General features: G+C 39.0%; 1 protein-coding gene across 2 annotated transcripts in view; it reads left to right on the top strand.

Annotated features, from left to right (window-relative positions):
• Window positions 1–17,787, top strand: part of LEMD3 (LEM domain containing 3) — a 96,895-nt gene that overhangs the window by 32,354 nt on the left and 46,754 nt on the right. For both annotated transcript variants that reach the window (XM_067564086.1, XM_067564085.1), the window contains exons 3-6: window positions 635–698; window positions 12,076–12,143; window positions 14,384–14,463; window positions 14,543–14,688. In XM_067564086.1, the coding sequence (XP_067420187.1) occupies window positions 635–698; window positions 12,076–12,143; window positions 14,384–14,463; window positions 14,543–14,688 (358 nt within the window). The remainder of the gene's footprint in view (window positions 1–634; window positions 699–12,075; window positions 12,144–14,383; window positions 14,464–14,542; window positions 14,689–17,787) is intronic.

The following is a 17,787-nucleotide window of genomic DNA, read 5'->3' as shown; positions in this document are numbered from 1 at the left end:
AAGATCATTCTGCCTATATAGAATCATGTCTTCACACCTTTACTATAGATGCCACAGCTTTCTTTCATGCAAAATGAGTTAGTCAATTTAGATGGTAGATGGACAGTGTAATGAGTTTTTTGTTCCTTTAATTTTGGCCTGAATATCACATGGATAGACCATAGTTAGTCAAATAGAAATTCAGCTAGGATGGTTAATGTATCTAGTTTTGCAGAAAGTGTCATAGGACCTTTGATGAGAACAAATATCCAGGGGCTTTGTTTAAATTATTTTTTAAATATAGCCCCTCCAAGTTTATAATACCTATTACAAACATTCTAGGGCATTGGTTTAGTGCTAATTTAGAAAGAACAGTGCAACCATCTAAATTGTCAGTCTGTTTCCTAGTTTCCCTCTCTAATTCCAAGAACTAGCCTAGTCTAGCTTAGTAAAATATTACACCTTGAATGGATACAGATAAATGCAAAATCAGTTGCCTGCACTGTCTTTTTAATTCACAAACACGTTTTGGCTATCTATCTGGTTTTGTAGATAAAATACTGTTTTCCTATAAATAGCTTGAGGTTCTGGGTAGATGAAAGATTAATTTATCTTGTAAAGTTGTAAATTGTCTTAATGCTTTTTTTAATTCTAGGCAAATGAAAAAAATCTCATGAACAGCTTATATAAACTTCACGATAGATTGGCACAAGTAGCAGGTATGTTTTTAAAATTAATATTGACTGGAAGAGAATAATAGTTTATAAATGCAACTAAATATATATGCAGGCAGTGTTTGTGACAATAGATAAAATCCTGGGATCCTGATTCTTGGCTGCAAGATACAAATTACTTACTCTGTTGAAATCCCTGGGAGCTATTCATATACTGTGAATAGAAAAATTAGGAGTTTCAGTTCTAAATCACATAAAATGTCTTTTCAAGCATGTAAGCTCTTTTTTTATCTTAACATGTTTTATGGTTTAGCTCAGCAAAAATCAAAGATTATAAGGCCAAAAGGGATCATTGTGATTATCTAGTCTTAAATCTTGCATAGGTAGCATAAGATGTAGAACTTCCCCCAAAATAATTCATAGACCGTATCTTTTAGAAAAAAAACATGCAATCTTTATTTTAAAATGGTCAGTTATGGAGAATCCTTGGTAGATTTTTTTCAATGATTAATTACTCTTGCTATTAGAAATTTACACCTTATTTCCATTCTGAATTTGTCTAGTTTCAGTTTCTAGCTATTGCATTGTGTTATACCTTTCTCTGCTAGATTGAAGAGCCTGTCATTAAATATTTTTTCCCCATGTAGATACTTAGATAGTAATCAAATCACCCCTATATCTTCTTTTATGATAAATTAACTTTTTTGTATTTGTTAAGAGCTCTGGAACTGTTCCATCTCTTGGCCTTTGCTTAAACAAAGTAATTAAGCTCTATTTCAAGGCTTTAAATGTACAGTATTGTAGGGAAGATGTCACATTTTTTAAAAGCTAAACATATCACTTCGTTTGGCAAAGGAATTACCTGCTTTATCTGGTATACTGTACTATATATTTCATATTGATGTTTTGAAACAAATAACACTGTTAGTGTTATATTCATAAAGAAATGAACAGCAGTTATTGCACAAGATAGACAAGTTCATTAACAGGAAGCATTCTTAATTCAGACTGTGCTAAGGTAAACACTATATGTACTTGATGACAAACTATAAAGGAACAATTATTATAATTACTGGTAAAATAATTAACCATAATGACACATTAAGAAACAATGAGTGGTTTTTGTCTAGAGTAATATAAAAGAAGCTTAAAGTTACAAAATGAAGCTCTAAAAAATCAGGAAATGGCAAAGGTGAAGTTGTCTATACAATTCTGGCATCTTATGAGAATGCTTTATATTGTAGTATCTTATTGCTTGATTATATACTTTGTTTTCCATGACCCTTGCCTATTTCAGTGCATAAGCTGGATGGTGTGCAGTGAAAGAGGTGGCTGCTGAATATCTTTTTATCCTCATTGTTCATTTTGTGGCCCAGTGCCTCATTTACTGCACACCACCCAAACTCTACAGTGAATAAGGAATTTAATGTTGACATGTCTGTGGCACCCAACATAGCCTCCACAAACCTTAAAAAACAAACTTTGCAGAGAACTATGAATTATAGATGAGACTGAAAAACAGAGCATGATTTGCACAGTGTCACATGACCTGTGAAAGAGGCAGCAAAAGAACCAAGTGGGTTCCAGTCCAGTGCTTTAATCACAAAAGCATTCTTCCTCTTGCAGCAGATCCTGTCTTGCTCACTGTGTATGTACAACATCGTCAATGATGGGATACTAGAACAATTCACTACTCAGTTTGCATCATTCTCTTATCAACATAATGAAGAAAAAGTAATAGCTAATAAGACTATCATAATGCATACATCCAGATACAACCTTAAATTTGTCATTTTCTGAACTGAATGCTTCATGCTGCAACTTCATTGATCTCTTTAGTTTTCAGTAGTGTTTCCTATGTTCTTTTGAAAACAAAACAAAAGATTCCATTTTCAACTATTTAATAGACAGTAGTAGAAGGTTCTGTACTATGAACCAGTGAGGCTGGATGCCTTTCCTCATTCTGTATCATATGGAGGAAGACATAGCTCCTCCATTTGTTTGTGTGTGTAATTACACGCATATACATACACATCCCAAATGTGTACACATATTATAAAAATGGTTTGCATGTTTATCTCACCATGCATGGGAAGGATTTAAGTCATAAATAATCTCCTTCTGTAGAACCCAAAAAGACTTCCTTATCCCTATTTAGTTGTTCTCTCCTCCTCTCCACCCTTACAGTGACTTTCTGAGACTTGCTGTCTGAAAACGTAGTTTTGCTTTACACAGGCCTTCTTTTTATTAGACTGTCCTCTGACTGGAGCCACATCTCCAGGCTTATCTGGTCACTCTATCTAAAATAGCTTTTGCATGATTGATAGATTTGTTATAAACTGTTCCAAGAACCAGCTCATTCTTTCCTAGATAAATGCTCAATCAGGAATTATAACTGAAACTAGGCTTCATAGGATACAAGAGGAGGAAAAAGTACTACCATCCATTTTGAATCTGTACCAAGCACAAACCTGACATGCAACAGCCAGAAGCAAATAATTTGGTTAAAAAAAAGACCCACAAAACAGGGAAAGGAAGAAAAGAAAATGACAAAGGGGTAGGATAAAAAACTTCACCTCCTATCCAGCCTGGCCACCTTCCAGCAAAAGAATAGTGGTGTTGGGCTGTCTGGAGTGTTCTGGAGCATGAGTACCAACTGCAAGGCAGACTGTTAAGAGGCAGGGCACACCCCCCAAATTGATTTGAGTCCTATATTTGGATTTCATCAATGAAGGATCAAGTATGAACTCCACAAGCACTACAACAGCCTAAACATGGAGTCACATAAAGTCCCCTTGAGTACTCCAATCTATCTTGCTACCCAGGCAAGCTTGCCTTTGTGATCGATGATCCCTAGCAGCAAAAATCACAACAATATTATTCTTGGTCTCAAAGGACTAGTCACTTACCCCACGTCAAATGCACTTTAGATCCTACACCAAAGACCCCTCTTGTAGTCAATCCTATAATAAACTAAAGATTTATTAACTAAGAAAAATAAATGAAAGAGTTATTTACATGGTTTAAACAAACTTACACACAAAAATGAGTTAGTTTTACGTTCCAGAAGGAGATAAAGAGCTGCTGTGAATGCAAGTGCTATATGTCCTTTAGGGTTAACCCAGGCTAAGTAAGTGGGGATCACTTGCTTATGCTTAGAAATCTTGCCCACACAAAGTCTAAGTAGCATAGAGATACAGTTTCTTCCTGTCAGGGATTTTTATTCCCTTCTTCAGAGTTCAAGCTGATGGGACAAGTCCCCATGCATGTCCCCTCTTCATGGGTGTGGGAGGAGCAATCAACAAAGTCGTTTGTCCTCTGATGTTCTACAGTGGTTTGTCTGGTGTCTGTTTGGTCTTCTTCTGTTGGACAGAAGATAACACCTCCTGTGGTAAACTGTATTTCAAGTTTCCTATCATGTTTGTAAAAAGTTTCTGACCTACTTTTTCACACTTGGTTATAAAGTATTTTGTTTATTTTATAACTGTTACATTAATATTAAAACAGGCTGGAAACTAGCTGTGGTCTTTTCCATTGAGCTCTCTTATCAGTGTCCCAATTCCCAACAAGATGGCCATTTCAGCATTAGGCCTTGAGTGCATTTACGTCCTCTTAAATTTTTATTCAGAGTGTTTCTTGCCTTATGAACTTAGGGGTGTACGTTCAGCCTGTGCATACATTGCACTTACATTGTCCCTGCACTTAGGCTATATCAAGCTGTGTGGAGGAACCACCCTCAGTTCTTTCTCAAGTGCTTTGGCCTGAGACAGAGGTTAGTGTGTTCACATTGTGCGCTTGCTGCTTGCTCAGTTAATTCTTAGTTTAGTTAGTTAGTTACTAGTAATTGAAAGATTGTTTTATTTCCTCTGGGGAAGTCCCTCCTGTGAGGGGCATGCTCGACTCACTGGGATTTAAACTCACTGGGATTTAAATGTTGACTCACATAAAGAAAGGCTGTCCTGGTCAGTGACAGATACCCTAAGTGCGTTCGCTGCCTGGGAGAGTTGCATGTCCCACAGAAGCGTAACTGCTGTTTAGCCCTCAAACCCAGAGCATGAAGAAACTGAGAAATCAAGCTGCGACTGTTAATGATAGAGCGTTCCCTTTGCCCCATTTCAGAGCCAGGTCGGGAGAACCCCATTGTACATTGGTCCCCGGGGTCTCTAGTGTCCCGTCAATCTTGTCATAATTCTCTCTTAGAAAGGGGAAAGCCTCAGAGACCTCCTCTAAAGATCCTAAAAGGAGAAGCTCTAATTCCCTTCTTAAGGTATCCACATCAAAAAGATCTCACTCTCCGCCCATGTCAACAGCCTCAGAGAATTTGTCCTCCAGACTCAGTACAGTGGAAGTGAAGGGTTCCTCCAGTATCAGCGGGGCATGAAAATCCCATAACTCTAAGAGTAAACACGGCTTTGAGAAAGCTCTGGTACTGTTTTGCAGAGATGGTCAGTGCAAACACAGAAAATTGGCACTGTTGGACGTAACCCCTCACCCAGTACCCTTATTGAGCTCTTTAGTACCATGTAAGACTATGACTCCATCTACATCAGTGCTGCCTATGAAGTGCTCAAAACCATCGGTATCATCCCACAGGGACAAGAGTACTGGTCTGTCAGTGCCACAACTCTGTGCTGTGCCACAAGACTTTAGATATCTGAAGGACTTACCGGTGACTGCTGAACCAGAACCTATGTCTATACTTGCTGCCAGATTTGGTGGCAGTCGACGGGAGATACGCAAGCCACACAGGGTAGCTTGCATATCTCCCATCGACTTCCTAACTCCTACTTATTACGGTGTCTTCAGTTTGCTGCACTGACGGGAAATGTGCTCCAGTCAATGCAATGTTACTCCACCTGGCAGAGGTGGATTAATAGCATCGATTTCTGGGATTAATAGTGTTAACCCTGTGAACAGTTATTTAGGGTGAGGGATCTTTGTTCTGGACGCATCTATCAACGGCATACGTATAAACGACAGACGCAGATAGTCCTTCCAAAACAAATGGGGTAATTTATTGGATGACAACTTAACAAAAGCACGAGGGTCTAGACGGAGGGGTTGAACCCCGGACTCAAGTACCCAAAACAACCCGAAGGCAACTTAACCCCGCCCCAAGAGTCTTTTTGTGGCTTGATGTTATATGCTCACGGTATTTCTTCGCCCCTCCTGGCGTTGATGGTACGATCTGGTCTCGTCTGCTTCAGTCCCAGGTCCGATGATCTGGTCTCGTCTGCTTCAGTCCCAGGTCCGATGTCGTCTGCTTCAATTCCAGGTCCAAAGAGGCCTACCCACAACAACCACAACGTGTATCCCCACACAGACTGTCACTAGAATGGACAGCACTGGCTGCCTGGTACTCTGGATTTATATAGTTTTTGGCCGATGGCTAGAGATCCAATCATGGGGCTGGGATTTTCCCGCCCTGAGAGGGTGTGCACACGGCACTACCCTTTGCACACGGTACCATAGGCTTGTGCACATGGTACCATAGGCTTGTGCACATGGCACTTCATAGCCAGCCTTGGTCTCTGATTGGCTAGAGAGATGTTACTGGGCAGACTAGACCAACTGTCTTAGCTGACCTTTTGACCTAGGTCCCCTTGATGGACAGGGACCTAGTAAGAAAGGGGTTTCCCGCTCTTTTCTTACTGTCACTAGGCAGAATAGGAGACTTGGCTTTGTGCCAAGTGGCTGCTGCTGACAGTGGCCACAGCAGGGGACAAAAACCTTGTAAAAACTCCATCTTGTTAAATGATCTCTATCAACTATACCAAACTATATACACAACCATACATGTACCTAGGGTGGTTATAGGCCTACAATAGCATCGATTTCTGGGTCGATTGAGCGGGTCTCGACTTCCGCCCAGTCAATACGGATAAATTGATCTGATGGCAGCAAATTTGCCACCGTCAGTCTAGATGTAGCCAGAGTGTCTGCATGTGCCAAGTGTCTCTTGGTACCGAGAACTTCTTGGCCTCTGGACTCTCACCCATCTCTGGTACTGTCACCTCCCTTTTCAGTCAGATCTACCCCATCAGAGGAGGAACAGGACGATGAAGGAGACCTCCCTTCAGTATCATCAGGGTTCTCCTCTGTACCCGCATGCAAACCCCTGTTTTTGAAGAGACGGGGAAGAGATGTCCAGGAACTTCACCACTCCTAGTGGGAGCAAGCCTTGCTGCCATCCCCTTATGGTCCTCAATGGCCATATGGGGATCCCTGGGCAGCTTATTGACTCTTTCCCATTAGGATGATAGGGAAACTCAAGCTTCTCCCCAGCAACAGGAGGAAACGTTAGAGGATCAAGAGATTATAATGGATAGAAACTACCTCTGAGTACCATCTCATCATCTTCACTGGATGAGGCTGTAATGCCTCCTCCTCTGTCTGTGGTCTATGATTTTCATTAGTTTTGAGACCTCATTAAATGTGTTGCAGACTACCTACAGATACCACTTGAGGAGGTCAAAGAATTCCAATACAAGCTGTTGGATATTCTTCACTATGCAACACCATCTAAGGTTGACATTCAGTGAGGCTCAGCTGGATCCTGTGAAGAGCATTTGGCAAATCCTGACATTAGTAACATCCATGTATAAAAGAGCCAATAAAAAGTACTATGTTCCCACCAAGGACTCCCAAGTTCCTATTTTGTCACTCTCCACCTAACTCTCTGGTGGTTGACGCAATGAATGAATGAGACAAACATTAATATAAGTCCACCCTGTACAACAGAAACCAGAAGTACCTGGACCTTCTGTGAAGAAAATCTTACTCACTGGCAACCCCTACAGTTCTGCATTGTGAATTACCAGGTGCTGATGGCCAAATACGATTTTACAAATCATGCAAATTCTGGCTCCTTTATTCAACATCTTCCTCCAGACTAAAGGAAACAATTTCAGGCTACCATTTCTCAGGGCCAGTTATTGGCAGGACATCTATTCAGGCGGCGCTTGATGCTGTACATACTTCAGCCCGTTTCATCTCCACAGTGATGATGTGCAGGGCATCCTCGGTTTGGTTGTCTGTCTGGTTTCTGCAGAGAAGTCCAGAATATGGAAGAGGATCTCTCCTTTAATGGTCCAAAGTTCACAGAGAACACCGATGAGTCATTGCATGCTCTTTAAAAACTCTAGGGCCCCATTATGTTCAATATGCATCTATACTCCTGCGATCAAAAGAAAATGTAGTAGATCACAAATAGATCAGTTTCTGCCTGATGCAATACTCTGGTTTTCAGAGACCAATGGAACCTCCTAGAAAGAGACATAGGTTTTAGGAAAAAAGATCCTCTGACCCATCCAACACAAGTTCACAGCAGGCTTCATCTTTGAAGCATCAATTCTGATGAGATTATCAAGAATTCACACCCTCCATTGTCTTTAGCCTGTCACTTCCTCTCTCCATTTGGGGACCAACTCTTCCATTTCTGCTAAGCATGGAGCCTATCACCCCAGAGAAATGGGTGCTGGAAATAATACCATTGGGCTACACCATCCATTTTACCTCCCACCTTATTCCCCTTCCCTGTTCCTCTTTAGGGACCCGTCTCAAGAGTTCCTACTAAGACAGGCAATAAACTGCCTTCTTCGTTTAGGAGCAATAGAACCAATCCCTGCTCAGCACAGGAGATGGGGCTTCTACGTGAGGTTCTTCCTCATGCCAAAGAAGAGTGGAGGGTGGAGACGGATCTTAGATCTAAAACTCCTAAACAAATTTGTGAGGTCTCAGAAGTTCAGGATAGTGACTCTGGCAGCTATAATTCCTTTTCTAGATTCAGGGGATTAGTTTTCAGCCCTTGACCTTCAAGAATATACTTCCATATAGCAGTATATCTGACCCACAAAACCTTCTTGTGTTTTGCCATAGGCCAGGATGATTTTCGTTACCAAATACTCCCATTTGGTGTCTCCTCTGCTCTGAAAGTGTTTTCAAAGACTCTATTGATGGTGGATGCCTGTCCATTAAGTGAGCATAGTGTTCTCGTGCCTTGACGATTGGTTGCTCAAGGATCAGCCATACCAAAAAATGGTGTCTGCCACATGGAAAGTACTTTCTCTTTTCTTGGACTTAGGTCTTCAATTGAACATGGGGAAATCCATGCTGACTTCTGTTCAGAACATGCTATTTATAGGGGCATTCCTGGATTCCTTGGCATCCAGGGCCTTCCTTCCCATGGACAGATTCATGACACTATCAGACCTTTTCAGAACTATTCAAGGGAGCCCCCAGACTTCACTCAGAAACTGTTTTCAACTTCCAGGTTATGTAGCAGCTTGCACTTTTGTGACAGAACATGCGAGATTAGGCCTTTGTGATTTTTAGGGGTGACTCAGATCAATTTTGTCACCCAACAGACAAAGCCAGGACAAACAGGTATCAATTCAACAGGTCAGGTCCCCTTCCTCCAACAAGTCTCCATGGTAACTGTAACCATTGAGTACATCTCTTAGTATTGGGGGTACACCTCAATTCTCTAATGCAGTGATACTCAATTGACAGTCCATGGGCTAAAGGTGGCCAGCCAACACCTGCTGTGTGGCCTGTCAGCTCACCTTTAAAAAATGTTTATAATTAAATTCACGAACAGAGATGCACTGCCTGTCATTTGCTTATGACTTCCTTAAGTTCTTGCATAACATTGGCTACTGTTGAGCTAGGATGCCACCATTTATTCATTAGTGATGGAAATGGAACCAAAAATTAATGAGCGTGGGATAAATGTCAAAGACAACAGCGAAAACCCAAACCGGACAGCGGATTTTTTTTATTATGCCACCTCATTTAAATGCAAAATATTTTTGTTGAATATGCCAAACCACTGTATCTGTCTGTAAGGTCGTCAGTGTGAGGTGCCACTTTGAATCAAAGCAAAAAACTTCAGTGTGGGCAATCCTCCCGGCAGTGTGGCAAGACGTGACAAAATTGAAAATCTGAAGTCTTTGAATCACACCTCAAATGTCATTCTCACAACATCAGCGACTGTACTGGAAAAAGCAACAGCTGCTTCTCTTTGGAAAATGTTGGTACAAGCGAAAAGGAAAAAGCCTTTCCCAGATGCCAAGCTTGTGAAGGAGCGCACATTGGAAATTCTGGAGGAGCTTATTGCCAGAGATAAAAACAAAAATGACATTTTGAACCATGTGAAGCAAGTTCCCTTGTCTGATTCCCCGGCAATGTGAAAATTGGAGGTAATGTACGAGGTTGTCAGCACTGCTATCCAATTTAAAAAATGCCAAATGTATGTATGTCTCTTGCAGTGGATGAATCACACGTTTTAAATGACACTGCACAGCTATTGCTGTTTGTTAGATTTTATGATGGTGAACTTTTTATGGAAGAATTTTTGCACTTAATACCATTAGAAACCTCTTTTATTTCATAGTGTAAAACTTCTACCTTATAGCTTAAGTACCATCTTTTTATTCAGTTACTGCACATCCCATTGTTCATGAAGAATATTGAATCACAACTTCATTGATTCAGTGACTTCCTGCTCCAGTTCAACTTGATTGAAAAACTCTACTTGATTTCAGGTGGTGCAGGATCAGACACCATACAAGAAGTATCTTTCTTAAAAACCATGTCCCCACTTGTTCTCTGCTATCCACAAGTCAAAGGGAAGTAGCTTCTGAGACACTGATAGCTCAAAGCTTAAAACACAAATTGCAAAGGCTTTCAAAGTCAGAGATACTACTTCTGAATCTATAAAAAGTGTATTCAACCAGATCATTGACTACATCGGTCTGTAAAAGGTCTTGCTTCATACAAATACAAATATTTCTTACTCAAAATATTGTGCTCTGGGACATCACTGCTGTTTAAAACTCACAATACAGTATTTGTCTGCTAACCTGGCCCACTAAGAAATTGTCTGAGTCACTATTAGTTCAAACAACAGTTGTGTTCAGCTGCTCTATTTAAATGGCATTCCTATTTTCGAATGGGTTCTGGTTTTATCTTAAATGCTCTGTGTGGGTGTAAAAATTAAATATCTAGCATTTCCTAGCCTTGTTACAGCTTTGGGGTTTTCCATTCTGGCAAGGATTCAAGGAGGTGGAGCCCATTCTTGGGTCAGTCAGTGTTCTGTTTCGGCTTCCCTGCCTGTCTGGAGACAGTAAAATTGCAGACATGGATACTAGCAGAAAAAAATAACTTTATTAGGTAAGATGGGGAGAAAAAAGCTTTTATGGGGTTACAACCACCCAGCAGTTCTCTGTAAGGATGAATTCAAGGACAGTTGGAGACCAGGGATAGTCTTTTCTTCTCTTCCCGTATGATCCCACACTGGTATGTGTGTAAGTCAGTGTAAACAGTTTCTATGGATGATCAAGGAGGTGCATTTAATTTAGAAGTCTAGTCCTGGTCAGGCCTATTAATAGAAAGACAGTGATGCAATTCTTGACTTGGGTATGCAAGGTCTTACAACTTTCTATTTGCACACTTTTATTATAAGGAGATAAAATAGAAAGTTCCAAATACCATTACGGACATTCAAGAAGCTGGTGGACCTTCATACATTGATTTTTTTTCTCAAGTTTGAGTCACGTTCATTTTATTATGAGAGAGAGGCATGTTTGTAAAACATACGCTGCGTTTTTGTTGGTTCTAGATACAGAACTTCTATTCACTGTAATTTTTTAAAGATATGCTTATATAAGAGAAATTTGTAAGACACTAGTTTATAATTTGAGTAAATGGGAAATCTGCTTTTACTCTAAATTGGTTTAAATATATAGTAACCATTTTTAATCTTAAAATGCAAAACTGAATGGGTATGTATGTGTATACTTTCTAGCCTTTTTCAGTGCACTAAAATTTACTTCATGTACTAGATTCACTTTTGACATATTCAAAATGGTATGACTTATATGTTAAAGGAAATGTATAGAAACTCATAACTCAAACAATTTTGAGAGGAAAAAGCCAGGAAAAATTAATTTGTATATGCAAGAAGTCTTCCAGTAATTAGGCATAAAATGGAGGATTATTCAGTTATTTAAGGTGTCCTTTTGGGATAGTGTATTGAAGTGGACCAAGTGTTCACTCTTAATAGAATCAGTAATGCTTTTAAGATTTTTAGGGAAAATAATGTGTTTTTTAATAAAGTTTCTTTCACTTCTAGTTTTTAAATGTTTAAAAAAATTTTCTTCTGCTCATGCTTTTTGGTAATACTTGAAGTCCTAATCATATTTGTAGCATCACAGTTCAGAGTTGTGGCAATCAGATGTTTGGGGGCAAAAGCATCCAGAAGTCTCTCTCCTCAATGTCTTTATTTTAAATACTTAGTGCTTCCAACTATTCTCTGCTTGCATAGATTGCATTAACTGTGTAAGTTTGCATCTGGGGGCTTTTTTAGTTTATATAACAAAGTAATAATAGATCAAAATAAATAAAAGTTTAATTTTACCAGGAGATCATGACTGTGGCAGCTCTGTTCAGAGAAATCTTTCCATCCAGGAGACAGCTGCATATTTAAAAGTAAGCAATCAGAAAAAATATTTTTTCATTAATTTGGGTATCTTTTAAGGTTTGCAGAAATTAACATTACCATTTGTATTTAAAAAGCTGGTTTCACATGCAGTGTAGCAGCATAATTGAAATTTATCTACTTTTGCATATCCATTTTTATTTCACTTGAAATGAACATACCTTTCACACAAAGCCCTTATGCTTTTTATTTTGAGGGAGAGGGGAAAGAGTTTCATTAAATGCAAAATTTATTTTTTATGAATGAGTGTAAATGTTGAAAGTAAAGGTGCTTGTTAAATGCTTTTAACATTTTCCCGTTTCATGAAATGATCCAGAACACCCTAGATGCCATATATGAAATCTTAAGAGAATGTAGATTTTAAAGTTGAATGGATATGTTGCTTTATAAGCACACATTTTGTTGTCATCTTGTGAATTACAAAAGTGTAAAAGGACAGGTCTTCGAGTATTCACTAGACAGTAGAATCTTCGTATTCTGTGGCTTCGTTCTGTTTTCAGTTGCTTGGAGGCAAAGAAGAAGCAAGAGTGAGCCTCCTTTTTTCAGCAAGAGAGGATGATCTCCAAGTTTACTAGATATATATACTAGCCAACAGCAGTAGCAAAATGACGCCCTTCGGCAGGACCTAGAGGCAGTAGTCTCATAGGAAACCCCACCCATATATGCATTTCCTAATAGTTAAGAGGAAGAGCATAAGAGTAGAGCTGGTTGAAAAATTGAATACATTTTTTGTGAACCTTTTTGCAGAAAATCCAACCCTTTTTCTTTTGTTGAAGTGTCAAATCTGTATTTTTCAACCACCTTTATGTGAGAGAGTTAACATCAAAGTGATGTGTTTGGAACCTTCTGAAAGGGGAGTTTTGTCTCACTCTTTCTTTTGCTCTCAGTTAGGGCAAAAATACTATTAATTTGCTACTCATTTAATCTTTTTTAAACCAAAGAATATGGTATCTGAAGATTTTTTTTTTTTTTTTTTATTCTCACTTTAGCAGGTAAAGAAAATGTGAGCTACTTGGCAAAAATTACACTGTGAACAAAAGGATAATTTGAACAGGATCCCAAAACTTAATGGAAGGGAGGGGAGGTAGTATTGGTTGCACTTCTGAATGGTGGGATAAAGATAGAGAGCAACATTCTATTGGTATGGAGAGTTGGGCTTAGCTTTTTGAGGAGGCTGTAGAAAGGGTGTTAATAGTAAAGGTGAGAGATGAAATGCATATTAGAGGATTTTAGCAAAGGGGAAGTAAAGGCCTTTGTTATGGTGATGAGATTTCAAATCTCTAGATGTGAGAGACTGTAAATTGGTATATGAATTTGTCATTCTAAATAGAAATTTAATTTGATCTTGAAACTCTCCCATCCTGTAAATGGAATATAAATATAACATCTGATGTGCAGCACTTCACTAATTGCGTGCAATGACAGAATTTTAAAGCAATGCAACACTGAGCACATTTGTTTAGACTCTACTCTGTGCTTTCATTCTTAGTGTGAAAATAAGTTAGTTCATAAATTAACTTTTGTCTTCTAACTTTAAGACAATTTATGTTAGTCTGATCCTTAGGTGATAGAATAAGACTTACTATAAATTCTTTTTTTCAACTTAGACCACTTTTCTGGGAAGTAGTCCTTAAATTATACTTACTTTCAGCTTCAGTCTGGTTGTGCAAAGGATATTTAAAGGTGAACTATGGATCTTACCTGCCAAAAAGTGGTGAAGGCTTTCTCCTACAAAAGTTGATGTGAAATGATTTACAATAGAAATATTGCTATGCTAGGAAAGGAAAGATTAATTAAAATTTGACAGTATATTATGCATTTAAAATTTAATAAACCTTTTGTATTTTTAAAAAAGCATTGCAATTTATCTTCTATGATAAGTTCTATATCTAGGTTCATATCTAGTTTTGGTTTTAATTTTGCAGAATGCTGAGCTCCCTCTAGTGGCTTAATGGTAGACTATTTATTGCTGAATATTACAATTCATGACTCCTTAAAATTGAGAGTGGAACACTTCTCAAATATCTCTCAGTTCAAGGGATATTATTCATTTTTAGTCCCAAAGTTACATATATTTGGTGTCCCTTTGTGTGTGTTGTTGAAACTTTATATGAAAATAATTAATATTGGCTACTAATCCTCCTTGTATGGCATTCTTATGTTTTAGTGTTACATGGTTTATTCTGGTTTATTAAAGAAAATTTTCACTGATATTACTTGTTTTTGATAGAGTTTGGGTCCAGAGTATGAAAAAGTACTTACCACAGCGCTACAATGGATTATGGGTAGAAGGGAAGATGTTGGCATAAAGTAAGTGATTTTGTTTCATAGGCTTTTATTTTCACAAGAAGTAACCTGGGTTCTAACACTGTTAAATGTTTTTAAATAGGTGTATTGGTAATGACCCCAGTGAGGAATTAAGTAAAGTAACTGATGTGAAATATCTGGAATCTACTAGACCACAGATGTCTTTCAGATGTCGTTTTCGCCGTGCATTTATTACTGTAACTCACAGATTATCAATATTGCTTTTGGGTAAGTTGATTTAAATCCTGCCTACTAATGGTTATAATTTGCATTTAAGTGTGTGGGTGGGGACAAGGACTAGCAATGTTTGCCTTCTAATTCTATCAAATGTTGTGTTTCTTTGTATGGGGTGAGCTGGCTCACGATTTAATTAAAGTCATACATTGATATGACTTTATTCTAATATCTGAGGCTTTTGGTACAAGTCATACAATTACTTTGATAAACATTTATGGGAAGGGGAAATTTTATTTTTCATTATCCTTGGAACACGGATTTTTTTCAACTTTATGAACAGTAATAATGAAAATTAACAAAAGCAATATAACCTTAAAACCATTTTATGGAGAGGTTGATGAAGAAGGGGAGGTGAGACATTCTACACAGAGGACAGAACAGAAATTTCAGATAACCTGCATATTACTTCTGTGGGAAGCACCTAAAATAAAACCTATCTTATACAGTAGCACTTGTGTGAAGCATGGATAATTCATGTTCTGTTACCTGTAGATCAGATATTCTTCAATCAACACCCCAATCTCAACCAGGTTTGACTTAAGGGTAGAAAACTTCAAGCTTAGGTCTTTAACTTTTATTTTTATTTCACTGTTTGGGGTGCCAGTCACTGATTCAAGGTGCAATAGAATGATTAATGCAAAAATAATACAATCCACTGTACAAACAAATTCATGGCCTAATCAGTGTCATCCTAACTAAAATTTATCCCACAATAGAATACCTACAAGCTCACTTATCAACCCATTGCATGCTCCTTATCAACAAATCTGGGCTATAACAGACTTAGGCAGAGCATGAGTTAGTTTTATGAATAAATGGCCACCTTCTGGCTCCCTCCTGTTTAAACTGAGAGGACTTTGCTCAGTTGTCACTGCTGATTTCATCAGCAATAATTTTGCATGGAAAAGAGATTTTCTTAACTAAGATTTTCTTGAGTCCCAAACTATTTAGGATTTAATAAATTAAAATCAGAGCCTTGAACTCAGATGCAGACTAGTAGGCACAATTTTAACATTCTTTCTGTGAAATACTGCTGAATGAGCAGCCCCTAACATTCTGACTTGACTGGATTGAACTTTAGATGATATTGCTGATAATATATAGCCTCTCAGACTTTTTGCTAAAAAGGGATGGAGCCACTTAAGAGCCACTAACCAGTTGCTGTATGTACTGCACATGAATAAAAAAAGATCCCACGGTCAATTGTATCAAAAATGGCTGGAAGAACCAAATTAATATCCACCAACACTTTTTCTTCATTGCTAAGAGATCATCGACTAGTCCAATGCCTGTCCCATACTAAGGTAAAGGGGAAGAGGAAACAGAACTCCAGAAACCATCAGAAATTCCCATCCGTGACCTCACTAAACATTCCCCAAAAGATTAGATATAAATCTGTAATAAGATAACTTCTTGAGCAGAGAGTTCACAGTTCCATCACTGAGAATAGCGTGGCACCTTGTTTTCCTTTCTTTCTCTCATACCCCCTAGCCTCCTTTACACACATGGGAATGTTGGACGAGATTGTTAACAAACAGTAAGCTTAATTTCCTGACTGGTGAAGTCCAGTAAGGAAGAACCTGGATAAGATTCTGAGTTGAACATGTTATGTAGCACAACTATTATCTCAAACATTTCTATCTGAAGTTAAAGCAGAGATGGCTTGTAGGCTTGGCAGAATTTGATTTTTTTGGTCCTAATTTTGATAATTATCTATTTTTATTGTTTTTTAATTTTTAACACATTTTATTTTTACAGTCCCTGAAAATAAAGGGGGTTATAAGGTTAGGGTTAGGTTTGGGGCAGTGCTGGCTGCAGGGCACTTCTTGCGTAGTTGAGGGTTCCAGGAGGACAGGGTGCAAGGTGTGAGGGATGCTAAGGTCCTGGCCGAGTGGAGCAGAGACCCCTGGCCAGGACTGCAAGGAGGACGATATTTTGGCTGCCAGGTGCTTTTGAACAGTTCCTGCTTGGGGATGGCTCCCACACTTCTGTCCTGGTGAGTGAGAGAGCAGGACTGTGACAGCAGAGCTACAAAGGGCTACCTGCACAGCTGGTTATGCTGGTATGGGGAGGACAGTGATCCTGGCATGGCAGAGCAGAGACCAGTGGCCATGACTGTGGGGAGGATGAGCCCTAGCTGCAAAGGAGGCCATCCCACTGCTGAATCCTTTGTGGCTGGGGATGGAGCCATACAGCAGCTTCCCCCACTACCTGTATTTGTCATCCTGGCTGGGGTTCTCTGCTCTACTTCACCCAGTCAGGACCGCAGCCTTCCCTGCACCTTGTGTCTGCAGTGATAAGTTGTTACCGGCCCACTGCGACTCCACTGTTGTGGGAGTGAGGGAAAGGGTCCATGACAGTGGTGTTACAGTGGGCTCCCTGTTCTGCTGCAGAACCAATGACAACTGATGCATGCAGGCGCAAGGTGTGGAGGCTGCACTACTGCTGACCTAAAGGTTTGTCACCTCAATGGAGATAGACAGTCTAGCTAGAACCAGAATAATTTTTATCTTTAGAAATACATTCAATACTTCACAGCAAGGAACACTACTGAGTTAAAGCAGTCCAAGTTTATGAGAAATGAAACTTTCCCATTTACAGACATCCAGCCTCCACTTCCAACACTTTCCCATAGCCTATAGATGGAATCCAAAACCTGCAAAGCTTATGCTTTTTAATACTCCATAGTCTGTCAAGCCAATATCATCTCTAAACCTTCAGTTTATGCAAAACCTTACTATACAGATTTTTTATTTTCTATCAAGATAATCCAAATTGTATTGTACTTCATCTAAAGTTAAAGTTAAATGTTCTTTAATTGAACAATAACAAATTTAATGTTTGTAGGCATAAGCTTTTGTGAGACTCAGCTCACTTCGTCAGATGCAGAGGTAGAATGACACAGTAAGTAGGAAACATAGATATACAAGTGCATAGAGAACAATGGGGGAAGTGGATGAAAGCCGGGTACTTGAGGGCTAATGACAGTCATTGAGTAGGAGGTAAGAATGGGTGAGCAAAGCAATTTACCTCTTGTAATGAGAGAGCCATTCCAAATCTCTGTTTAAACCCAGTTTGAATGTGTCAAGT

This window comes from Emydura macquarii, unplaced genomic scaffold, assembly GCF_026122565.2.
Source record: "Emydura macquarii macquarii isolate MOO-44397 ecotype Brisbane River unplaced genomic scaffold, CSIRO-AGI_Emac_v2 contig_2636, whole genome shotgun sequence".
Classification (NCBI taxonomy): Eukaryota; Metazoa; Chordata; order Testudines; family Chelidae; genus Emydura; species Emydura macquarii.
The sequence above is the reverse complement of the archived record's forward strand: the minus strand, read 5'-3'. Positions and strand labels throughout refer to the sequence as shown.